The following is a 26,292-nucleotide window of genomic DNA, read 5'->3' as shown; positions in this document are numbered from 1 at the left end:
TACTATTCATTAAAGAATTTTTTCTAAAGGTTACAATGTATTTTCGCTAGATAATCCCAAGATTGATTTTATTCTGAGCCCGCGAAAAACTCGAAAGATATATACGCGCGACTTTGAAGAATCTTTGTCTTCTCGAGTTAACACTTTGTACAGCCTAGTTGTTCGTTTTGTAAATATATACGATAATAAAATATATACTTCTTCTCCCTTATTGCGTATATGCGTTTGCGATTGTGCACATATATATATATATATATACATATACATATACACATTTATATTTATAAATATTGCAGAGACGTGTCTTCGTTAATTTGATGTTGTGTTCCGCGTAAGAAGCAACGAAATTTCGTAAAAATAATCGAAGACGCTACCATAGGAGATACACGTGGCAGATAATATCAGCGGAACTACCGTCGCGCTCTACTTTTTTGTAACTATCGCATTGCGTATTGTATACATGTATTATGTAATAACGCTAAAGTGTTGTATGCTAACGTTGTTGCGCTACGATATGTATATAAGGAAGAAAATCTTTCTTTCTTTAATTTCCTTTTAATATGCGACTTTAATCGTGCGACGACAAATTTCAAAATCGATCTTCACGATTCAAAACTTTGTGATCTTCAAGCGAAACCACGTGAAATTGCAAAATATATGAACAAAGATTCCTTACATAAAATTGTTGAAAAGATGCGATTGTTGGCGTAACCTTCTTTACTCTTTACGTTTCAAAATTTTACGACACGTCGTGAATTTTCACATTATGCAAATTTAGAAAAAAGAAACGAGGAGACGTTCGAGATTTTTCGAGATTTCAGTCTTAATTGAATACGACATTTCGCAAACTTTTTAATTTCTTTTGCAGTCGTTTCTTATTTCGTGATAAATTGCTTTTCCGTCGAGACGCGCGCGAGAGAAGAAACAAGGAACAATAAACCGAAACGTTTGCCAGCCTGCGGCGGTCTCTCTAAATCTTAGGTCTTTGTGTTTGAAAATTGAATTTGTTCTTCGCATTTGTCTCTACACGCGAATACGCGTGCGTCTGTATAAATAAAAAACGGAGAAACAGGTGTGTATATATTTTAGAGGACACAAAAAAACCCAAGCCTTGGTCTCCCATCAATTTCACTTTACTTTCAAATTCACAGATCGCTAATTCGAAATTTATTTACAAAGATATTTAATGTTATGTTTTTATATAACACTAAAACATTTGTTCGTGTCTTCGACTGGCGTAATCCTAAGACGTTTACAAAGACGGACTTGATTCCTCAATCATCGGAGAACAGCCGAACTGAAAGTTGACAGAAAGAGTTTTTCCGCATCAGAGAACGCGCTCTGACGAAGAAATTCACAGACATATTATTTATACAAAACATTTACAGAATAATCTAAAACCACACACAGTTTCGAACGGAACGCTTTATTGCCTACTCTCTTTTTTCACAAGTTTTTTTTCGTGCTAAATTACTCGTGACTTCGAAACACAGCGTTTATTAGGCCACGCTTGCAATGTTACTTTTTACGGTAGTTTTTTTTTGTTGTTTTATTTTTTTTATACACTAACTTCGTACAGTGTCGTGTGTGTGTTTATGTGTGTGTGTGAGATGCTCGCTTGTCTTATCTTTAAAGTTTAAAGCTTGTCTTACATTTTTAAACAATCAGCAATCGAAAAATCAATACATATCTTCGGTGTAACGATGAGTGTGTAATATAATACTTTTTCCGCAATTTTTTTGTTTTTTTTTTTTTTGTCTCGGATACATCATCTATAGTCGTAGGAGAAGACGCCGTTTATTATCTTGTCGACACAGGAATTTCTGGGGTTTCTCATTGTCAATTTTTCCACATGTAACTCTGATTATAATTTTTTTTTTTTTCATGCGCGCGCGCCTACCTCGTCGCACTTAGGAAGTCACCGAAAGTTTTACAAAGATGTATTTTCTCTATTATCTCTCGCCTCGCCTCACATTAAAAGTGTGCTAACATATCAACAGTGATATAATTTGTTTGTTTTTCTTACATAAACTATACACAGTTATATTCACATCGTTTTGCGCGTTTAACGTAGTTGTCGTTTGTCCGTGACGAGCCTGTGTTAACAAAAGATATAAACAAATTAAGAGAAAATGTTAGTAAAAATTACGGGATAATAATTTTTTTTTCTTCCACTAAATGTAACGACATTTTCTTCTCTTTTTTTTGATCGAAGTAAAAACAAATGGTGGAATTCTGATCTATGTGAAAACAAGATAAAATAATTGCAATTAAAAACATTGAACAACTCTCGAAATTTTCTCTCAACTCGCTTATTTTTTTTTTATACAAGGCTCGCGCACATCTTGCCTTCTGATCTGTCCACTTTTCTCGCGTATATGTATGTTGATCGATCGCGGAAATGTACACTTGCGCGAAAATCCGTTTATTGCTACTTTATACAAGAAAATTTCTCTTATCTGCATACGTGTACATCGGTGTGCGCGTGTCCATCGTTGGTGCGTATGCGCATGTGTTCATTTGCATGTACTTTGCATGTCAATTGTTGTTCGTTTGTGTGTGTATTATTTGTGTACGCTAGATTAATTACACGGGCGAGAAAACCGGCCGGAAATGGAAGTACGCGATTCGTGGAACGATCTGGAAGTGTATATCGCTTCACTCTGCGAATGAAGTGATCTGCGTTTGACAAAACTTCTTCTGCGCTTAGGCCGATACCTACTTGTCTTCGCATTCAAATTTTTTTCTGTTCCCTCTCTCACACATGCATTCTTTCGCTCTCTCTCTCTCTCTCTTTCTCTCTTTCTCTTTCTCTCTTTCGCAACCCTCTCGTTACGTGGCCGCGAATTTGCACATCGCGAGTTTTGTTTCTTTTTTTTCGGATTGTTGCACGAATATTACACGAGCCCGATCAAGAAAACGAGCGTGTAGCACTATTCTCCCGAACTACGCGCAAGGAAACATCTTTGCGTTCGTTTTGCAAGAGATTCGTGTACGCCGTCGTACGTAACGAAAGAGTTAGTAGAAAAGTGATTTTTTTTTCTAAGCTTCCTCGTGCAATAATCGGCGTAAAAACGTGCCTTAATAATTATTAGACGTAGAGTCAGTTGAGGTGATTTTATTCGGATGCTTACAATTAGTCTAATTTAATTAATTAAATTTTTTCTAAATTTTTGTGCATTTTTTGTTTGTTTGTGACTGTAAAGTATTTGAGTACTCTTTAGAATATTTTACTGTCGTGTAGAAAAATCGAGACACGTTAAATTGGCGAGTAACTATACAATTTACCCGCGCCTCCTAATTGTCTATAATTGAATAATTCTAGATCTAGCAATTATTAAGGCATTTTTATGCCAATTACCTTTGCATTTTCGAGTTGTCTTGGAATGTAATAAATTCTCTCTCTCTCTCTCTCTCCCTCTCTCTCTTTCTCTCTCTCTCTCTCTCTCGGCGACTGTAGAAAAATAAGTTACTACCGTATCGGCGATGTTTCTCCTTTTCCTCTTCTTTCTTTTTACACGACACACATTTTACAGTCTCTACTGTTTATATTTTCCTTTGTTAAAAGTGTGCCGCCGTTTCATATAAACTTGTCTTCGATCTATATATATATATATCGCACACACGCTCTCTATCACGCGGATGACGTATATCCCGGAAAAGGATAAATAAGTTCTCCTTCTAAGTTCCTAAAGAGAGACTTCGTCCGCGTTCAAGTTGTCTGTTCTTTTGATTAGATAAAATATTTAATATATATATTTTTTTTTTCATAGATATATGTATGTATATATGTCAGTAACGATATCTGACGCGATGAGAACAAACTTCTTATCTATTTCTCAAATGTTTTGCTTTTTTTTTTTTCGCGTCGACGAAGCTATGATATTTTGATCAAAAGTGTGAAAAGGAAACTTCGTTCCACCGAGAGGAATGTGATAACGTCACATTTGCTCTAAATTTATTACAAAAACAATGTCAATTACACCTTCAACAAATAAATAGCGATAAATTTGAAGCAAAGTGACACAAATTTGCATCACCGCCTCGACGATTGTTTTTCGCGCGCCGAACGCATCATCTTCGTGTTCTCGCCGATCGCCATCGGCCACGCTCTCAAAAAAAAAACTCAAAGTGTGCCCGAGACGAGCCGTGAGGTGACGAATCGGGCGCGCGAAAATCGACAAGGAATTATTTCGAGATATGCGATACGGCTCTTTCGAATGTTTAATTAATTAATTCTCGCGTCTGAGAATTCGACACTGATCGAAACCAACGGAATCCGCCGAAAGTTTCGGTTCTCGTATTGTAACTTCAGCATCCGTTCCATCAGTATGCAATAGAAAACGAAGATGGATTTAGAATATTTTCTCACCATCACGCGCACAAGTGTGCGAAGTGATTAACGTCTGTTTATTTATTATTTCGAATCCTCGAGAGAGACGGTGTGTTGCTCGACGGTGTGTCCCGTCGTTCATTTTCCGACGACAACATTCGTCTTGCAATTAGAATCTACAACGCACTACCTTCTCGTTTTTTTTTTTTTTTTTTTAGGCAATACAACTTGCTTTTCCACAAATGTGTTGCTATTTACACATTGAAATATATACCGTTTTTTTTTTTTTTTTTCGGTGCTCTCGCGCGCTCTATTTCTACATCTACTTACTTTGTGATTTACCCTGTGCGAGTTCGGCGCGTGACACGCGTGTGTTTTACAAGTTTTTTGCGCGCGAGAACGCATACTCGGCAACTACGTCTTTTCTTCATTGTTTGGTTACTTTTACGATGAATACTGATGGCGACGCACGACGATACATTCTCTTTCTTTCTTCGCGCGTAATCTCGTTTTTTTTTTTCGTTTTCCCTTTGAGAAACACGAGAATGCTATAACATTTAGAGAGTTCTCTACGACAATACATTTAGCATGCCGAACATACTTGAGGAAAACTCGCTTGGTATAATTATTATTTTTTTTTTTTTTTTTTTTTTACGTTTGTGGTGCGTCAGCTTTTGCTCTTCGTTTCGGAAGAGACTAAGGACGGACGTCAGGGTGCTCTTGCCGGACGTCCGGTCTGACAGCTTTTTTCGAGGAAGATAGTAACATACATTTTAAAACCCCTCTCAGATCTATTTTATCCGAGAAAAGTGCGATATTCCTGTTTAGAGCCTTTGAAAATATATTTTACTGATAAATTATAGGATGGGTAGGTTCGACGGGAAGATCGCTGTCGAGGTCGAGAGAGACGCCATCTCTGGAGATAAGATAGTGTGTCAAGAGCTGTCCCTTGCCCTTCACGAAAACGAGACCCCGTTGCTCGAAACCGAAGCCGAAGGGCTCCAATATCCTGCGCGTCTCGTCCGTGACCTGCAAAAAAAAAAAAAGTTTTATTTCAAATACATTTGTATGTTTTGTTAAAAATATTATTTATAATTAAAAACTTAAAAAAAAACCTTCAAATTACATGTCGCGCACGTGTAATAAAGTGTATTTTGTAATTTTTTTTAAATTAAACTTCATTACGAATTAAATTGCACGCTACATCCTCCTCGCTTTTTCAATTATTTAAGTAAATTAAATTTTAATTGAAGTGTCTGTGTGTGTGTCAACAATCCATCTTTCCACTTCAAGAAAATCGTATCTAAAGGCGAGGAAAACTTGAGAAAGCGTGAAGTAATTATCACCTGAATACATCCGACTTTCCCCGTGCTCTCCATTCTCGAGGCTACGTTAACGGTGTTACCCCAAATGTCATAATGGGGCTTTCGCGCCCCGATGACACCGGCGGTCACTGGTCCGTGATTGATACCCATTTTAAGGACGAAGTGATTGAAACTCTGCTCGTTAATGCTCGATAAAGCTTTCTTAAGCTCGAGGGCGAACTCCACGAGTGTGACGAGATGACCCCACCGGGGACCGTCCTCCGGTTGCGCCGACTCGGTAATTCCCGAGGCGGCCATGTAGGTCGACCCTATCGTCTTTATCTTGATGATGTTCTTGAAGTTCGAATGATCGAGAATCTGAAAGAAGAGACGATGTAAAAAATACTTTCCGTAAAAACATTTGTGTTGTTTATACATATATATTTTTTTTTTTCATCTATAACACGAGTATGTCATTTTGCAAAACAGGTTTTGAAGAAACGTCTCGAAAGAAAATCGGTTTTTTTTTGCGAAAGAAATCAACAAAAGAGAAAACATCAATGTGAACAACTCACGGCGTCGAAGTCGGAGATGACTTCGTTCAGGAACCTGAGGCACTCGAGGCCTTGATTGTTGATGCTCTCCTCGCTGTAGAAATCCGCGAAGTTCGGCATGCTGGCGAACAGAACGCCCACCTCCGAGTAGCTCTGGCTGTAAAGATCGTCGTAGTGTCTCGCGTGAGACAGAAAGTACGCCGCGACATGCGGGGGCAGAATGTTGTATATCAGCGCGCCGTTTCTTCGCTTCATGTCCGCAGCACGTTCCCTCTGAGCGATAACTTCCCGTCCGCGAAGATACAGCATCCTTCGCGAGATCTCGGCCTATAACCGTTGAGAGAATACAAAAACAATTGCTGTTTCGTTCGGCAAAACTTTTTGATCCGTTTTTTGTTACAACACTTGACGAATTTTATGTATAATATCTTTCTTTTCAATGGCATAGCAGAGAAAAGACTGAGAGCGACCTAAGAAAATGTGTAATCGCTTTTCCTCCCTATGAGCCAGCGCAATGTCCATGGATGCTGCACATTGGCAACTTACGTAGCCATATCGTACGTATGTTATGTTCGAACAACGATCAGGATGTGAACCTGACCAGTCAAGATGTGTACCTAACCGATCAAGATGCGAACTTAACTATTATATTTCGGTAATGTTTTGCGCGTTTAAATAATTTTCGATACACTTGGATTCGATAAGGTAAACTGCTAAAAGCGCCGTCATTCGAGCTGTTTCCGAAAATGTCTGCGACTTGTGTGTTCGCTTGACAATCGCGCGAAACGCGTCGGGAATGAAAATTCCGATGATATTGCTTTCCCGACACCGTTCAATAGTAAACATACGATATATGTATATAGAACGTCGCGGAAAGCTCAATCGCGAAAATCGCAAATTGCTCGAGGTTCAATTTCTCGATTTAGAATTCCCGTTGTTGCCGATATCCGCAAATGGATTATATTTCAATTTAATGCTCAATGCGCGCGCCGATCACCGGCTTATTTTCGGGAAAATTAGGCGGCGTATTTTCCTCACATATATGCAAAACCGAATACGACCGCGGTTGATTAAACGGAAAAGATTTGCCGCATTACTTACTCTCGTTGATAAAAGGGATATTGTTCTTCAATATTGAAGAGAAGAAAAGAAGATTAAGCTCGCTCAGTAAGTTAACATTTTGAGGAGGAGATTTTTCATATCATTCTGCCACACACGGTTGAAGATAATACAATTCAGTTTTTCGAATTCCGTTCCCGTAATATTCGTCGTAAATTACAAATCGTCTAAAGTCGAGCTGTGCGGCGTCACTTTAAATCGCGGTTCGAGTTCTTGGCTTCTCTCGACACTCGATCCTTCTATCGATATCCGATTCGACGTGACTTGGATATTGAGACTCGTGAGAATCGGCCTGTGTCTTTTATCGAAACGTTTGCGCGCGCTTGGAAGATCGTTTAAGCGAGCTCTTTTATTTTCTCTCTCTCTCTCTCTCTCTCTCTCTCTCTCTCTCTCTCTCTCTCACGTGATGCTACTCGTCACGAATCAATTTATACGAACGCAAAGTGGCCGAACGTAAATATCTCTTCGTTAAGGTTCGTGACGATCAATCATTGTCAATATTCATCGAACACGCGCAAATTTTTTTCTCTTTTTTTTTTTCACGTCTCTCCGCGAAAAACGTTCATATTCGCGACATTTTATTCGCATTTCGCTGCTGTAAAAAACGAGGGGAAAAATGTTGGCGATATTCGCGCGCTGCGAAGAGACAAACATCTTTTCAAAAAGATTTCGTATTTTTATACTCACGTATCTCGCCACGATTATTAGCGCGTTTGCGACGAAGACCAGCGTGAGGGACAGCATGTATTTCAGAGGAAAGATTTTCGACGGGGGCACGTACGGATTCGACGTCATGTCTTCCCGGTCTAGGTGAGAGGCGAAGTGCACGATATTGACGTAGGATTGCATGCCAACTAGGACGTACATGAGGAAAGCCTTGGTCAGGTAACAGAGATACGTCGGCATCGAGATCGCGATCAGCACGAGGACGCCGATGTACGAGTAATAGGAGGGATAAGGACATCGCGGGGACCAGGTGTTCAGCGACGTGTTCGACGGCGCCTCGTTCTCGATGAACACGCAGTTGCCCTGCAAACAAAACAGATAAAATGTAACAATAAGTCAACAAAATATCTTTGTTTTTTTTTTATATCTTGAAAAAAATATCGAAACAATTGAAACACATCTTTCAGCTTTTTTTGGTGTATTTCAAATTACTGAGAAATAAATAAAAAGCAACTAATGCGAATAAAATGTGTAAAAAAATACTTGATGTATTTGTTTACTGTGTCGCATTACCTAAAATGTTATAATGTAAAACTAATGCGGTAGCAAATGAAAGTTCCGCACCATGTCGAAGATCAGGAAGATGGAGATGGAAAATATCATGAGAAGAGCGAGGGTCGATTTGAGCCACATCGCCCTGATTGAGCTGCTCAGACAAGTGGCACCGGCCAGGACAACGGCGAAAAGAGTGACCACCCCGACGCCACCCCACGTGAACGGTCCCCAGGGCATCAGTCTCCAGACCGGGGCGGCGCACAGCAACACAAGAGGCCCGCCGAGGAGCGACAACGGCGAGAAGGCCTCCTCGACGTTTACGAACTCCTTCTCCACGTTGCGATCCTTGAACTTCAGGCTCCACCAGAAGATGTGCGCGACCAAGTCAATATCACCACCTACGGTCGTTAACGCGCTGACGTCACGTTTAGGGTCGACTCGTTTAAAAGGACGGCCGGATGTCCGGCGATTAGCGCCGGCTTGTCATCGGGCGATCCTTGAGGAAAGTGTATTTTTCTTTTGACGTGCCAAGAAATAACCGAAAAGAAGCTCTTAATGGATTTGAAAGACGACACCTTGAGAAATGAAATAATTGTCCGACAGATACATTTTCGACGCGCTCGTCTCAAAAGTTTAGAGATGTGTAAAACAAATGTAATTGTGAACAAATGTAATTAAAATGTGATTGCTTGAAGTCTCTGAAAAGATCGTTTTCGCAATTCTCCGCGCTTGTTGCGTAGCTCCGACGTTAATCAACGCAGCAGCACGCTCGCTCGAGCGTCGATTGTAATCAGTATCCGCGTCGATAGTTACGGCAACCCGATGAAAGTGGCACTTTGCGAACGCATGCGCGGATTTTTAGCCCTTAAAGTGGAACGGGAGGTAAAAAAAAAGTCGACGTGATTGATGAGAAGGTCTGTCACTTTTTTTTTTTTCAAAACAACGTTTCGAGGACACGGTATTTTAATTAGTTTTATTGGTTATCGCAAAAACGCGTGGAAAAAAAAAACAAAACAACGAAAATATATTTGAATTATTTTGAGTATTTTGTATTTTTTGTAACAAGCTGTGAAAAATTGTAAAACAATCCTTAACTCGATTAACTTCCTCTTTCTGACGTTGTTTTCTGAATCTCGGCATTTTTTTTTTTTCGGCAAAAAGTTCGTTTACTTTTAATGTTTCACCTTTGCTGTCGAGTTTCTTTCTCAAACGCTGCTGGAATTCTTCGGAGTCTTCTTTGCTGTTTCTCTTGCCGGACACGTTCTCCATCGTCTTCTGCGTGTTCTCGACGTCCGCGAGCGACGCCAGGCTCTTCGTCACCGCCGGCTTAAACGGCTTCAAGGCCCTCACTATAAAGTAAGTGACAAGGCCGGCTTTTTGAAGTGCCTCCTCCCTGTCCTCCCCGTGCGCCGGCTCGACCTCAAATTCGCCGTTTAGGAAGCTCAGCGTCGCGTTCGAGATGTGTACCCTCCTTCAAGTATTTATTTATTTATGCACTCGACACACAAGCAGAGAGACGCGACCTCATTGCAACGATCACGCAGAACACGTTTCACGCTCGATTGCGTTAAAAAAAAAAAAAAAAAAAAAAAAAACCACCAACGCTGATAAGTTTGACAGAAAAACGAGCGAACAAAATTGTCAACGAACGCGCGAAGTGTGACGCTATTAATTTAATTCTCGAATCAAGATACTGTGTCTCGCGCGGTTTTACATTAAAATGAAAAATATAATTTACAAAATTTGTGTTTTTTTTTGTTTTTGTTTTAATTTCGCGATAAATAAATCTCTGAAATCTTCTCACCCGGCTCTGCCGCTGCTCTCCATCTTATTCGCCAGTTCGACGTCCTTGCTGTAAACGTCGAACTGCCACTGCCTCTGGCCCAGAACACCGGCGAGCACCGCGCCCGTGTGAATGCCCACCCTCATGTCGACGGGGCTGTTCGTCGTTTGCTGGACGTACTTGATCGCCTCGACCATGGACAGGCCCATGTGCACGCTGAGGATCGCGTGGTCGGGCCTTTCGACGGGTGCGCCACTTATGCAGTAGTAACAATCGCCCAGGATCTTGATGCGCATTTGCTCGTATCTACGAAATTGCGATTCGAAATAATCGCGTTACTCTTCTCCGCGTTTGTGTTTGACGCGAAGAAAAACGCGACACGTTTCGCAGAATTGTTTTAGTTTCGTGAGAGAAAACAACGGAGCGATAAGTAATCGCGTTTTGAAACAAGCGAGCGAACGTTTCACGGGTGTTACGTGCGAGAAAAGCGCGAGCTTGCAAAGTGCATTTGACGACGGCAACGGGAAAATCGTTCCCGGGGATATCGATTGTCCTCGTGGTGTCCTCGTCGCAGGGAACCCACCCCCTGCGACAGGAGGCACGGAATGGCCCGAAGACAAAATCGGCAGAAGCGAACTCGGGGGCTGATGGGAATCAATTTTCGTCGTCCCGCCGATCGTGCAATTTTCGTTATTCCCCGGCGGAAATGGAACGTTCACGGAATTTTGCTGTCTCATCTTCGAATTACATTTTGCGATTAACATTCGATAGCACGCGACGACGCAATTTGTGCGCTCGTGGAGGACAGACTCGATAAATAATACGTTTGACCTATTGAATTTAAAAAAAAAAAAAAAAAAGAAACAATTATAAAAAAAAGTATTTAACACACACGAGTCCGTATTGCAAATGTTGTTTTAAACAATTCCAATGATTTTCTAACCTTCTAAATAATTTCGAAAATTAAGTTCCAAGCCGAAATAAGCCAAGGTTTTTCTAAAGTGTTCCCCGATACAAATCTGTGACCTAGAACACACACACCGCCTCTCTCTCTCTCTTTCGAGTTGTGCGTGATGTACGTCTCTTACAGGATCGATAAATTCCAAACGTGAAGCACGTATGTAGGTACACGCAAATACACGATGAAAAGCGATATAATCGTTTAATTGAAATGCCATTGAGAGTATCCTTGATTTATTTAGATGAAATATACAAAAGCGCGAAACAATGTTTATTTAAACAACAGTTGATAAATGTATGTTTGTTTAACAAAAAAAAAAGGACAAATTTTTAATAATCATCTCGACGAGCGAATTATTCCAACGACACGTTGTGACGGCGCGTCGCGATGTGTGTTTGGCGTAAGATAAAGTTTATTTATTTATTACAACACGCGCGCGTATCGTTAACTTAACACAGTTATTAACAACGTCAACGAACAAGCCATAAGAACAAGAAGAAAAAGATAATATACCGTTCGCTGAGCTGGTCGAATCGCGCGAAGAGCTCGTTGAGTATTTTGACGAGCTCACTGGCGCTGTAGGTCGACGAGATCGCGGTGAAGCCGACTATATCCGCGTAAAGTATCGACACGTTCTCGTGCCTGGACATGTAGATCTTCTTGAACTGCGTGTCGAGAGACGCGCCGAGATCCTGGCGCATCTTCACGGCGACGTGTTCCGGCAGGACGCTGAGCAGCAGTCGCTCCTGTTCCGCGCTCTGCTCCTCGATCAGCATCTGCATCTCCAGACTCTGCCTGGTCTCCAGGAACGCCCGGCGCTGCTGGAACTCCGCCAGGAAGTAGCTGCAAGCGCCCATAATAGCGGCGCCGGCAAAGAGCGTCACCGTCAGGATCTACAGGACGTTTTCACGAAACTGATTTACGAGAGTGTTCTTCATCTAGTCCTTCATCCGCGTGTAGCGAAGTCGCCGCGTTGCTCGGCCGAGCGAGAATTGGGCGACAACGAGTTCATTAAAATCCCGCGTCGCGAGATTTAATTACGGATATAATTATGCCGACGCGGCTCGAGAGTCGGCGGATTAAATAACTCTTTGCGCTCGGACTGTGACAGAATAAGAAATTTATGATACTTGAGATGTTTGAAATCCGACGGTGTGAGTTTTTAGCGTTTTTTTTTTGTTCTTAATAAACGTTAAAACCGAGCCAACGAGCGTTAATACGTCTGTCTCTTGGTAACTTCGTTACTCAAATTTAATTGAACGGAATCGTTCGCCTACTTCTTCTTGAAACATTTTCTTTTTTCTAATTTTTGTGTCACCACGTGATTTTTCTTCGTTCGAATAAAAACAGCGTAATTAGTGTGTGCACACATATTTTTTCAGCGCGCTTTAAAATTAAATTGTGCCGCGTATATACGTGCGAGAAATACATTTCCACACACACGTGTATTTTTTACAAACTAACTGTATTAATTAACACACGAACTCACAGAATGAGAGCGCGCACGGTTGTATTATATGTCGCGCTTATGTTCGACGCGAATAGACGCAAATTGGAAAGCTCTTCGCCGACGCTGAAAACGCGAGGTTTTTTTGTTTTTTTTTTTTTTTTTTTTTTCGTCGACGAAGACAACAAACGCAGTCGATATCGCGATATTGCGAGGTCACTTTTCCGGATGACATTCCAGCGTGTTGCCGACAGGTAGTCACCATTGCCGGTGAAAAAGCATTGAGCGTCGCGCATCGAAAGGCAACCTCTCGCATCATTGCGCGTGCTCTTGTCCTTCTCTCTCTCTCTCTCTCTCTCTCTCTCTCTTTCTCTCTTCGTCGTTCTTTCTTCTCGTTCACTCTATTTTGCTCTTATTACACACGAGCTCTATCCTCGTCTCTCGCATTCTCTCTCTATTTTAAACTACCATTGACCAAACTCTACTCGAGTGTTACTAACGACAGGAGAGAGAGAGATCCACGTGCTGCGCGTCTACTTCCAAGCTTTCGCTTTCACACGATATTCGCTGCCGAAAGTTTCGCACGCCTCGGCCGATGCACCTGCATTGTTTACTCCGTTCTATAGGTCATGAAGCCAATTATCAGTTAAAATTTCCCGCTTTGGCGAACGCGCGTCGGTGTTGTTCCGCATATCTCGCTCCACATGTGCGCCCGACGTGGAAAAAACGTCAAAGACCTATCGTGGCGAAGAATTATCGGCGACTAAAGAAAAAAACATATTTTATGTCCTCGTAAGCGTAAAGCTTTCGGTAAAACGACGACGGGATTTTATTTTTCATTCGCGCTATTTTCGCAAACGCGAGCAAAATTATATACAAGAGGTCGTGAAAAAGAATCGAGCAATCGAATTAAAGAGAGATACTGTGTGTGTTGCACACCGACCGCAATTTCAACAAATCGACAGGAAAAGAGTCCTTGAACTCACATAGCGTATAAACTTCTCGTTTCAATTCTCTGTATAATGTTGTTCTTCACGATCGAGCGGATTGTAGAGAAAATATTTAGAGAAAGAGAGAGATAAGCGAAGAGATGCGCGCGCGCGCGCGCGGAAATCGCCGCGCGAAATGTTTTCCCGAACTGTCTTTTTCTCTCATTAAGATCGTAGATGTACGTTTTGAGTACGCGCGCACACTTGAAAAACCGCGTGAGAGAGCGACGAACCAGCGCGGTTTGACTTTAGCGGTTGGTGTCCAATGTCGGCGTCGACAAAGGCGTCGGCGAGAGATACGACGACTAACTTTACAACACGCAGCAGCAGCATTGTTATCGCTTTAAACAATGATATTACATCGCGCGCCTATGCGATCGATAACGGAGGCCTGCATGATGGGCACACAGCGAATCGCATCAATTTTCACACAAATGGCAAATCGATCTCTCGCGTCGGAACACTCGGAATACATTGCACATCCATCCATTTTACATTACACTCGGATAAATTGCCGTCTTACTGAGTAACAATCATTGTTACGAAATTCCCGGATCGCATCGAAATAAAACGTAGAACTCGAACGTACGTTGGCGAAGCTAACGAAATTTTTTAGTAATTTCGTAATTACGTAAAAAAAAGAAGGAAAAAAATATTTTATAAAAAAAAACGAATTGGAGTCACGCGAGTTATCGGATGGTATAAAACTCAATTGCCACATCCATTAGATTAATCGAATAAAGTTACGTTGTTCTAATAACGGTAATAGTCATCGAACTTCCTCAAGAATATAATCGCCAGACAAGAGAGTAACAATCAACAATAAAAAAAACACTAACAAAATGATCGATTTTATTGTTGCCTAAGAAAAAAGAAAACCTTTTTACGAACTTGAATCGTTGCAAATTATCGAATGACATTAATTAAAATTGCATCAACGAAGAATGACTCATTTGCGAAGCGTCCTTGATCTTCACCGCGATGTATGCGCGATAAACGTAGCGTTGCATAGCGTGGTGAACGTCAAAGTACATAGCGTCTGGCTAAGAGAGGTCAAGAGTTATCACCAAAAATAGTACGGAATTTGCAATTAATAGTGACGCTAAATAAATGTCGCGTGCGCGCATTTAGCGTGGGTTAAAATACACGTTTCCCTTCCGTTTCGTCGAAACAAATCTCTCTTCGCACACTTGTTGTAAGTTTTCAATTCAACGTCAAAATGATTCTTTGTCCGAGAACGACGATCTTGAAAAATCGCGTTATCTTTACAGACAAATATTTTATTGCAATTTTTTTTCTCTCTCTTTCTTTTTTTTTTTTTATTGAACCTCGATTTTTTTCAAAGGATAATCCTCACGATAAAAGAACGTAATATCAAATTTCCAGTTCTCTTTCCGCGGCTGTATATATATAACAACGCGTATATAAACAGCGGCGATACGCTTCGTTAAATGTCGGATCGATCTCGTGCACGCGTCGCCGGTTGACGGCGAATTAGTTTGTCGAAGTCGGCGTCGGCGACACCGCGTTGCTTTCCATCCTCCGCGCGTATCGGAAAACGCTTCGCGCCCCTCACGCACGCAATTAACACGCTGGCTTTATTTTCAATTTAACGCCGTCGCGCGATATATCGACTTCGCAAGACGACGAGTCGGGAATTCCCCCCAAAAAAAATCGCTCGCGTTTCGACGACCGCGTCGTCGTCATTTTTTTTTCTTTCTCTCTCTCTCTCTCTCTCTCGTTCTTACGATATCGACGTGACTATCTTCGCGCTCGTGCTTCGTTTGCCGCCGTTTTTAGGCGCCGATGAAGGGACTGACACATTAAATATAGACCGTTGCGGTGTATATGCGCGAGTATTCGAGTTATTTTTAATAACTCCGTAGGGCGCTATAAATGAAAGGAGGTCACGTGGATTACGCGAGCTTTCGCAGGACTAGGACTCTCTTGGCGCATTGATTAAACGACAAGTGCTTTACGCGTCCGCGGAGCTGAAGAAGGTCTACTCCTTGCCTGTCAACGACGCTTGAACTCTCGCCGTCCAATTCTCTCGAGCACCATCTCGAGCGGGGCAAGAAAGAGGGTTTGCTCAAATTCCCCACAACTCGCTCTCGAGCTTTCCCGCTCCGATGGCTCTCGGAGTGCCCCGTTCGACATATCCGAGAACCGATCGACGAACGCACACGCAACGCGTCAGAAGGAAGAGACCACCTTCCTCTTTCCCTCTCCCCGTCTCTCTCTCTCTCTCTCTCTCTCTCGAGCTGTTACTCACCAGAACGTCGACGGGCGGATTTGTGAGAAGACTGAACTCCTCCGGCGTGAAGGTGAGACCGGTCACGGCGACGAAGTACACGAGCACGCTGTAAATCGCGAGGGTCGCGCAACGGCTCAGTTTCAACGGCAACGCGGCGAACAGTAGGTACAGCAGAAGCAACATCCAGGCGAGACCGTCCCTCGGCGTGACTCTGCCGGGTTTGAAGAGCATCTGCGCGAACATGTGCAGGATCCAGTACTGACCGATGCAGCACCTCATCACCGACCACAACCGGTTGATGACCCTATGGGTGCAGCATTCGGCCAGCACCAGCAGAACGATGTTGATGTTCAGATAACCGATGGCGATGCATCGCGCAGTCAGCTCGAGACCCGGCGTAATCACCGTGTAAACGCCGTACAGGATCGCCGACATGAGAAAGCACGTGAAGCCGCCGCGACGCTGCTGCAGCGACGAGGCGCGGTACAGCTTCTCGAGATGGGCGCTGCTGAAGCTCGTACGCAGCAGGTTCGACGGCCGTCCGGAGCTCAGGTAGGAATCCTCGTTCGTCACCGGTCGGTGTGACATGGCGCCGTCGTCTAGAACACGTCCTAGTCGTCGTCGTCGTCGTCGTCGTCGTCGTTTTTCACACCTGCACACCTACACACTCGCACGTTCACCTGAGTCACGAATTTTTTCCCTACCGCATCATCTCTGCGTTTCTTCTCCTCTACGATCGACCGATCAGCACGTCTTTCTTTTTCTCCTCCTCTTCGGGGTTGCACATGGAGATTGCCCACGAAGATGTTGGGAAGACGTTTCTTTTTCACCGCTCGATCGCTCGCCTCCTCCTCGTCGAGGTTTTCGGACGATGTTATCGGACGGATCGCACCGTCGCGAGTAACCGGAAAAAAAAAAAAAAATAGTCGCGGGGATGCGACTCGTGTGTGTCCCAAAATATTACCCGAGTACGCCGACGAGGGTGGCTGTTATCCGCGGAACACGCTCACGCACATTTGTCACACACATACACACAACACACGCGCACATACACACACGCACGCACAGACACGAGAGCGAGAGCCGAGTGACAGTCTCTCTCGGGTGGTGTGCAGCATCCGCACACCCGCGCGCGGGGTGTACTTGCCAGCTGCCGGGTTGCTACTACCGGCGGGTTACTGCTACCTCTTCTGCACGACCTGCCTCCACGACCGACCGGCGGCACATATATACGACGACAGTCCGCCACCTCGCCCGCGCACTTCGCCACCCGCCACCCTCCGCGTCACCCTCCGTGTCTATTCATCTCCGTCTGTCTCGGTTGCCCGCGCACGCTCGTTCGTTTCCCTCGTCTTCGTTGCACGGCCACCCTCTGCCGCGTCCAGGCGTGCGCCTTGCGATCCTGGCTACGCGACCCTCCGACCCGGGTCGATATCCAACCACCACAAACCCAGCAGTTGACGCCAGGCCCTACCTACGCCTCCTTTCACGCTCTCCTATCTACATATTCACCGATCTAACTAAGGACACCACTCTCTTTCTCTGTTTCTCTTCTCTTTTCTTCCCCTTCGCATCTCGCGAGCGAAATCGCCTGATCCCATCTCGGGGTCCATACCCGAGAGTAAGAGTCCGTTTCTTCTTATTTTCGAGGAGCACAATGGATTCTCGTTCGTGTCACTTGAGCACTTCGGGTTACATGGATTTCCACTCAGTCTGAGGATTTTCTTGGTCAATCAACTCGCGGATGATTGAAGCTGTGCGGACGTTCAATGAACATTACGAGCGATTATACGCGTTGGTTGGAGGTGCAATGTAATAATCTCGGCGCACAAGAATGAATGAAAATTATAATTAGGAGCGTCTCTCCCTCTCTCTCTTTCTCTCTCTCTCTCTCTCTCTCTCTTTCGGTCGATTTTCTTAGTAACAGAGAGCGAAGCCGACAGTTTCGCGGTTCCTCTTCTAGGATATCAAAATCTATATTAGGAACAAAGTTGTGTTTAAACGTACTCGTCTGGAAAGGCACGATATCATATCCCCGCGCGCGGTGTTTGTCGTTTACTTTCTCAAACGTTTATTACGATTTCGTGGAACGAGATACACTTTTGCTTCCGACGTATTTTATCATTAAAACATTAGTCATTTGTAAGTTTTTGTTCCGTTTTTATATAAAAAAAAATAACACCGACTATACACGAGCCATTATTAATCGTTATTCCACGCAATGCGCGCTCGATCGTACTTTTTACGCGTAATTATTGTTCCGCGGTGATAATTCTCGCGAATGTTTTTTCTCTTTGTTCCTTTTCTCGTTGAAAATGTTTCGAGAAAGTTTCTTGAGGTTTTTTTTTTTTTAAAAAAAAAACCCTTGCTTACATATTTTGCAAGATTATCTCATTAAATCTTCTTACAATCTCCACGCTTCGTTAGTTCATTAATCCTCTTCTTGATGTATTATCGCAACTCCGCTTGAAATTTAGCGAACAAGCGGTTATTTGTTGGAGCTGTTCCGACTATTAATTCTCGAGATATTGATTTGGGAAAGCGATGTGATGTATTCTCAACGACCGACAGTTCGGTGAATTCCCAATATCAAGGATGTATCGAAAGTCGTAATAAAAAGACGGAAAAGATAATCTCTAGGAGAAAAATATATCGAAAAACGTGAAATAAAAATATTTTCTGTCGTGTACGAAGCTCATATGAGTTTTGAGTGAAAAATAACTCAAGTAAAAATAAACGACACATTTTCTTTGTAAAAAGTTTAACAGATGTGTTCGTACAATTACAATTAAAATAAAATAAAATAAAATTGGAAAATCGTAATATTTAATATTACAAATTAATTTTTTTCGTAAACCTCGTGTCTATATAAAATTTCGATTTCCATTTTCATCTTTTTTTTTACGTCGGGATCACTTCTTCTCGTATCGACTATATAAATACACTATAAATATATAAATACACCACGAGATTTCCGGAGTACACCCCGATGGTCAATACCGTCTCTTCCTTCCGCTTGTCCGATTTCTTTTCTTTTTTTTCTTTTTACGCGACAGTTTGTTTTGTTTGCCGCCGGAGCAGATCAGCTTGTTCGTTGCGTTTTTATCTTCATGAGAAAACGTGAGTAATTCGATTGGCTCTGAGTCATGATCGTGACTTTTTCTTACTCCGATTACGACGAACAAAAAAATAAATTGTATCCGATCGATAGAGCACGGCGCAATGTCTATCAAACATAAACTCGGGCGCGTGTCAATACAAGACGAATTGTTTCCCGATAGTCGCGGCGTTTTGATCGCGGCGTTTGATAAATTGCGAGAAGGAAATCAAGTCTCGATGGACTCTATACTCGGGCACGGGGCCAGAATAGCCGAGCGGGTTCATCAGGTGGGAGCGCGCGTGTGGAGAGAAACACAACGGGGCGATCCTTATCGGCGTGCATTATGCTGTGTTTTGGCGCCGGATACGGCATGAAATGCTCGCGGCCTGCACAACTTAATACGGGGGGTGATAGAGATCGATCCGTTTGAATTATTACGCAAAAAAACTTTTATTTAGTTTTTAGCTTCTTAATTATCAAAAGATACACATATAACGCAATATAAATAGCATAAAAATTTCAAACAATACGTGGAATACGTTTGTAATCAAGTGTTCACTATCGACTTCTAACAATTGATCGATAAATGTGCAAAGCTCATTGGGATAATGCTGTATGTTCGATAAGATAGCAGAACGAAGTAGAAAATAGGCGGACGCTATAATGACAGCAAGGACAATGCAGGCTGATGATCGCTAAATAACAATCGCTAAATAATAATCGCTAAGTAATGATCGCAGCGACGTGTCGCAGAAAGGGAAAATTTACGCGCATTTTCGAATAGCCCCCGAATTGTCGGAACGATAATGTGATTTTTTTTCACTCCTTGAAGTTGTCGAGAATCTCGTCAGTTAGGATATATCCCATCTTGTCCATCTGTTCGACCACCTTTGGATCCTTGATCAGAGACGTGATCCACTTGTCGTAGGGCACCTCGTTTCTCACGCCGCCGTACATTTTCGGCAAGTACTCGGGCGCGATGTGCTCGTGGAAACTGTCGTAATTGTTGCCGTGGAAGAATATCTTGTTGCGCATGTTGGTGTCAATGAGCGGCTTGAAAACCGCGAACATCGCGTCGAATATCCACGACTGATGGAGAATGTGTAACGAGTGCGTCTTCATGGGAAACGACGTCACCATCAGAGACAACACCAAGCTCGCCACCTGAAGAAAAGCAAAATGCGTTTTACGATTTAATATCAGTTTCACATTCAAATATATTTCAATTTAATATGCGCAAATTAAATTGTAATAATATAATATAACACGCATCCATACGGTGGTGTATGTGTGCGATAGTGTAATATATAAAAAATATTTTTTTTATTAAATATTTAGTTTACTCTAGTCAAAATAGTTCGACTAAAAATGACATAAACGCAAGTATAAACAATTCTATATTTTTTCACCTTTTTTTCTAGTACTTCTATTTTTTGAAGATATATGGGCACTAAAAGACTTATAAGTTGTAACAAAATTTTTTTTTCTCATAATGTCTATTCGATCGATTCTGATAAAGTAAAATCTAATTTAAAATATAATCTCTCTCGCGTAAAAATTCGACGACTGTGTACCTGAGGCGTTACTTGCCACGCGTGCGCCATGGTGATGTCCTTGAGATCAAAAATAACAATGCCGCCCAGAATCTGGGCTCTGGGCTCGAGAATGCCCACCTCGAGAACGCAGATCGTGGCCTTGAAAAGTTCTTCGACTGGATATTTGCGCGGATCCCAATTGCCTATACGGTAGATCAGCATTCGTCTGCCGCATGCGGTTCTGTAAGGTGGCACTGTGATCACGTCGTCCTCGCCGATGGCTCTCATTTGCGACAGGCCTAATTGCTGATGCAGCTCCGGATGTTCCTCTTTGAAGGTGTAGTAATTCGCTATCTATCAAAAAATTTCTTAAAAACAAATCAGTTTGTGCTCTGTCGCTCGAGAGCGTAGCAGAAATCCCATTATATGTAATCCCGAATTATATGTATATATATATATATATATATATATATAATTTAATAAATTATATATAAATATATTTCTAAACTATATATATATTTGTAAAATTGTAAACATATTTACATTTATAATTATAAAATAAAACGCAAACGCGATAATACTGCGAGGCCGATCTCACGGAGAATCACTTCACGGGTTCAAGATTGTTATGGAGTGAACGACCGAATTGAAGGTTGAGTTTTCTCAATCGTTTGCTCCATTAATTTGTGTAACCGTACATTAGATTATTTTCGTATATCCTTAATATTAGAAGAGACACACGAGACCTTCAGATCGTCTTTAAAATTCATCTTCGATATTATTTTATTTGTTGTTTGTATTGAACGAGTGAGTTAGCGGAAAAAAATATTTACCATATATTAAATAAGTAAAATAACTTAGTCATGACTTGAGTCATTAAGTATAAAAAAAAATTGACAAAAAAATAAAAATGAATATATATAAATAAATTGCTGTATATATATTTGTTCAAAAAGTTTCAGTATTTAATGACTCAAATTAAATTTGCATAAAAAGATTAATCTGTTGAAAAACATTTGTTTAAAGGTGTATTGTTCTTTTTTTTTTTTTAGTTTTTGATACATACTTGCATTTAAACAAATAAAATATTAAAATATATTAATCTTACATACTCTATATTGCAGTAAATTAATTAAATATACTTTAACGCGGTGCGTATTATAACATTTCAAATCGTAGATTAATTCACCTTGACATAATTGTGCAATGAACGAACAAGTTTACCTCGCGTGTAATTGTGTACAACATTCTTTTCTACCTATATATAATTATTATTTCGATTAGTGATTGGTAAAAGTTCAAATCTTAAAGACGATTTGACGTATTCGAATAAGTTGCAAATTAAATATTTTATTTTGGAAATTGAGAGTTATGCGTTTGATACTATATCTCTCTGCGAGATTGCGTATAAAAAGGTTAAAAGTGAAAGATAATCGAACATAGAAATTATCTTTCTTCTTCTATTTACAAAAAAAAAAAATGACGCAACTACGGCAACTAAATCCAATTGTATTAATCAAAACAAGATAAGTTTGTTTCCCAATGACATTGAAAATTTACAGAGAAACACCGAGCAAAATCTCAGATAAGTAATCGTTACAGTGACTCTCATTCGGCAAATCTTCTATACACTTAACAACGAGACGTCTCGTTTTCAAGATTATTATCTTCTTATTTGTTTTATTCTTATTTGTTTAAAATAAAGCGCAATACATCTTAATGCAAATTCTGTTTTTACTTCGCTCAATTCTACATTCTACTTTATGTTTTACGAGAATTACGGAGTTAAATTACTGTGTTTTCGATCGGCTTGCGCTTAATCGGGACTTATTTGCTTCGTTCTCTTATTGCGATTCATCTCGTTAATAAAACGTCAAAACTCACCAGCCTATGTGTCCACTTGACGTTGAAGTTCCTGGCGCGTAAAAATCTGATAAGAAATTCGTCGTCCATTCTGTGCGGCAGACATTCGCCTCTCTCTGTCACAAAAAAGAAAAAGAAAAAGTAACTAAAATCTCAAACGACAAGATAAAATCTGACATTCCTTATCTGATCAGTCTCTCAACGATCACTTAATCGATATCTCAGACTGAGGACAGTTCAATTTACCGTAGATCATGTCGCGTAGCTCCTGCAGCATTTGACACTTGACCTCCTCGGTCTCACCGAGTTCCCTCCTGGCGTACTCCATCACATCCGGCGACGGTTCGCTCAAATCCAGACGAATCTGCTCGTCGTCCAGGAGCTTCTGATCGTTTGTGAACTCTTCCGGCATATCGTCTTTGAGAATTCTCAGATCCTCTTCTAGCACGACATCGGTTTTCTTTCTACCGAGGATTTCTCGATCCTCGTGATTGTTTTTTGCGTCGTTCTCGCGCTCCTTTGTCCACGACTCGGCCTTGCCGGTCTTCTCGTTTTCCTGCGGCATTATACAAAGGTAAGATCGGAAATATACCACACTCTCCTCATTTAAAATCTACACGGTTCCACGGATCGTCGCTCGTTCGTACGTATATGTCTGAAAGCGAAATCGCGCGCTTGTCATTCAGTCGCGAATCGCGTCGGCACTCGCACAACCATCGGTCGGCGGTCTGCCTCCAGTTTTACTAGATAACCTCCTTCTACCGGTCTTCATACACACGTTACATGTTCGCTAAGAAGTCGGATATTCATGTGCGTATACGTGTGTCTGCGTATGTGTACGTTGTGACAGCGCGTGTTTAGGCGCCGCACGTGGCGAAGCGAAAGATTTGGTTTTTTAAACGTCTTCTTGAAACATTCATGATCATGGAGAAAAAAACGTTTTTTTTTTTTTTGTTAAGAATGCGATGTGCAAATCGAAATTGTTTATTTGCAAGAACGCAAAGTTCGAGAGGTTTAGAATCGATCTTTGAGAATAATACAAAGTGCAAACGTGAATTTGCTAATTATCAACCATTGCAAAACATGTATATCTTGAATACATTTGCATAATAATACGCGTTGCAAATTTACTCGCAAAGATGTCTCATACATATGCGAGGTACTCATCAATTTTTTTTTTTCTGAAAAAATTAATCTTTTGAATTAACATACTCGCGGCGTTTGCAAAAAAAAAACAAAAATTACAAGTAAAATAGATTAAATAAATTGTAATGTTTTTTTTTTAACGTTCCTGTATCGCGATGTCAATTGCGATCGTGATGTGCAGATGCGTCATAGTGTGTTACCGTAAAAAAACCTAGCTGTTTTTTTTGAGCGAAACGCAATATAATAATTGTGTATTATCTTCATGATTTCGTTGCGCAATAACCAGCACCTTCATAAAACACGCCTTTTTTGCCGTTCAAAACCAACGTCCGGTTGCTATTTTGTTTGTTGCATCAATTCCTCTTCCTGCGTGTCTCGGTACTAGTAATTTTTTTCACGAGAAACGCGTAACGAGATTAATACGTACTTTAAATCTTAATGAACGCACTTGCCGAAGAAACACATTGTTTCAGATCAGGTCTTACATGGTTTGAAAACGCGCTTCGCGCATATTCCGCGAAACGCAATTTGTGTAATGACGCGATTGAAAACTATATAACACACTAGTTTCATCTTCTGTCTGATCGATATATTAGTTGCAAAAAATTGAAGTGTTGAGCGAGTGTTTCATACCATGATTACTCTTTTTTTTCTTGCTTCCGTCATATTGTGTATTTCTGTCTACTCATATACATAATATTGTAAAGTAATTTACATAACGTTTTTTTTTTGCAAAGTTGAATCAGCAACTCTGTAAAGTGTGATACTTTTTTTTTGTCTCTTTCTCTGTTTAATTTAAAGCACACATCAATTCTTTACATTCACGTCAACAGGAAAGATTATTTTCTACAAAATGTTTAAATGAGTGACGTAGATTTTTACGAGATTCAACAGAATACTGTTTGCTCGCCGTGCCAATCGTGGCGATGATGCAACTGGTTACACGGTACACCTCGTTGTGAGAGGCCAGACTTGACATGCGACTCGCAAGACAAATTTTCTCCCTACCCGCCGATCTTATCCCTCACCTGTCGGTTGAAAACTTTCGTGTGAGGGTAAGGAGCCAACAGACAGTTCACAAAGTTATTGGTGCGTTAACTTCGAAGCCAGATGCGAGCGTCGCAAATGTATGTAATTAACAAAAAAAAAAAAAAAAAAAAAAAAAAAACATTTTTCAATTCCTAGACTTTTTCAGCTGACATTTCTTACAATCTCCTTTCATAGTTTACGCATAGTAATTGTTTATCTGTCGAGCAACATTATTTATGTAACGGATCATTTCACTTTGTTTTTTCTATTGTTAATTGTTCTGATACAAATTTTGATTTTATGTGTGCGTCTAAAGAAGAGAGACAGAAAGAGAGAAAATGGATACTCGATAATTTTTAAATATGAAATTTAATAAAAAAATATTTGTGTAATTTTAAAAGTCTAATAATATAAAAATATTGTCTTCTGATATTTAATGTTGTCACGAACATTGGTATTTGTTACAAAAAGAAAAACCATGGTCAAATATATATCGTTAAACAAACCTGCATAATTGAAAAACTTCACAAAATACTGTACAACGGCAACGAATGGAAGTTTTTAGCGCGAGTATTCGCGCGCGCGCGTATATACACTCACGACACTTCAACTACATCACCGAGATTTACAAAGTGGAATCTTTTGCAAAATCCATCAAGCGCGCACGATACAAAAATCGCGCAACATAAATCCACTCCTTCTAGAAACTGAGCGAAGAGTATCGGGTATGCGAGATTTTATTGAAAGTCTGTACACATTTTCCGAGGCTAATCCGTGCTACCGACGTGTCTAACGCAACCCCAGAAGTTACTCAGCGTGCTTGTTACCTTTGAGAAACCTCATTATACGCACAACGTTACGTCTCTGCTTATAATCATAAGTTGCAATGTACTCGTCGGTACACACGCGTTCACGTGTGTGGGTGTGTGTAGCGATGTGAACAACAGAACCGATGAAGTCATTCATTGTGCCGCAACAGTGAAAAGTCACACGGTGTAATAATGCGGTTTTCAGCAGAATTGCGCTCGGCTCGAACGTGACTGCCTGTACATAGCGGTCTGGCACTTTAGACCGCAAATTTAGGAAGAACGGCGGATACGATCAAAAAGCAGCGCGTTTTTCATCGCGTACGTAAGAGAATCGGCGAGAAAAAATTGTTGGATTTTCTGAATTTTTGTTTCGTCGACGAAAGCAAATTTTTCTCGATGACCATATGGTAACTAATTCTTCTTGCTTTATTCTAGCAATCTGTTTTTTTTTTTTTTCCGTTTACTGACCGCCGATATATATTGCACCTTGCAAGGTGCACTAGTATTGGCGTGCTATTGCGAAATATGTCAGGGTCACCCTGTTGCATCTGTGCACAGTCCAGCGCTTTCACTAACAACTGCTTGATGTAGATATATACATACAGTATAATGCGATCGCTTGCGCGCGCGGAACGGGTTTCGAACCGCATCTATATAACGTGAATATTTTACAAAAATCGGAGAAAAACTTTCACGCGACATATAATTCTAGAAAACGAGAATAATAAAATCCTCTTCGCGCGCAACGCTCCGTAAGCGTGCAGATTTTGTAAGTGCGTTAATTAAAATTTCGCAAATTCGTGCGTCGTCATCATTTTCCTCGAGTGCGTTCGAAAAAACTTAAC

General features: G+C 41.2%; 3 protein-coding genes across 9 annotated transcripts in view; 1 reads left to right on the top strand and 2 right to left on the bottom strand.

Moving 5' to 3' along the window:
* Positions 1–1,117: 1,117 nt before the first annotated feature.
* Positions 1,118–17,171, bottom strand: LOC109856042 (adenylate cyclase type 3). Its single transcript, XM_020430872.1, has 9 exons — positions 15,984–17,171; positions 11,789–12,168; positions 10,336–10,620; positions 9,716–10,002; positions 8,601–8,929; positions 7,998–8,339; positions 6,213–6,518; positions 5,680–6,015; positions 1,118–5,362 (listed from the first exon to the last, which is right to left on the bottom strand). The coding sequence occupies exons 1-9, from the start codon at positions 16,551–16,553 to the stop codon at positions 5,180–5,182; spliced, it is 3,018 nt and encodes a 1,005-aa protein (XP_020286461.1). The 5' UTR covers positions 16,554–17,171; the 3' UTR covers positions 1,118–5,179.
* A 2,325-nt stretch (positions 17,172–19,496) lies between these two features.
* The window catches only part of LOC109856043 (alpha-tocopherol transfer protein-like), a 9,777-nt gene continuing 2,981 nt past the window's right edge, over positions 19,497–26,292 (bottom strand). Inside the window, exons 1-5 of one of the 5 annotated variants that reach the window (XM_020430875.1) lie at positions 25,145–25,395; positions 22,710–23,019; positions 22,485–22,579; positions 20,640–20,954; positions 19,497–20,229 (exon numbers count right to left, since the gene is read on the bottom strand). In XM_020430875.1, coding sequence (XP_020286464.1) covers positions 19,885–20,229; positions 20,640–20,954; positions 22,485–22,579; positions 22,710–23,019; positions 25,145–25,150 — 1,071 coding nt within the window. In that variant the 5' untranslated portion in view covers positions 25,151–25,395 and the 3' untranslated portion in view covers positions 19,497–19,884. Of the gene's footprint in view, positions 20,230–20,639; positions 20,955–22,484; positions 22,580–22,709; positions 23,232–23,898; positions 23,920–24,242; positions 24,395–25,144; positions 25,396–26,292 lie in introns of those variants that run through there. The other 4 variants (XM_020430873.1, XM_020430877.1, XM_020430878.1 and 1 more) reach the window with 4 other exon arrangements.
* Positions 20,849–26,292, top strand: part of LOC109856045 (alpha-tocopherol transfer protein-like) — a 24,573-nt gene continuing 19,129 nt past the window's right edge. For 2 of the 3 annotated variants that reach the window (XM_020430881.1, XM_020430885.1), the window contains exon 1: positions 20,849–20,937. Coding sequence is in view for 1 of the 3 variants with exons in the window: in XM_020430884.1 (XP_020286473.1) it covers positions 20,910–20,937 (28 nt within the window). In the remaining 2 variants the exon portion in view is untranslated. The remainder of the gene's footprint in view (positions 20,938–26,292) is intronic. The other variant, XM_020430884.1, reaches the window with a different exon arrangement.

Source organism: Pseudomyrmex gracilis, unplaced genomic scaffold (assembly GCF_002006095.1).
Source record: "Pseudomyrmex gracilis isolate BER0280 unplaced genomic scaffold, ASM200609v1 scaffold_106, whole genome shotgun sequence".
Lineage (NCBI taxonomy): Eukaryota > Metazoa > Arthropoda > Insecta > Hymenoptera > Formicidae > Pseudomyrmex > Pseudomyrmex gracilis.
This window is presented reverse-complemented; position numbering and strand designations above follow the sequence as displayed.

Coding starts and splice junctions, on each gene's coding strand:
- LOC109856042 (XM_020430872.1), bottom strand. CDS start 16,553: ATGTCACACCGACCGGTGACGAACGAGGATTCCTACCTGAGCTCCGGA. Junction 12,169..15,983: donor ATCCGCCCGTCGACGTTCTG/GTGAGTAACAGC, acceptor AACGTCCTGTAG/ATCCTGACGGTGACGCTCTT. Junction 8,930..9,715: donor AAAGAAACTCGACAGCAAAG/GTGAAACATTAA, acceptor TAACGACCGTAG/GTGGTGATATTGACTTGGTC.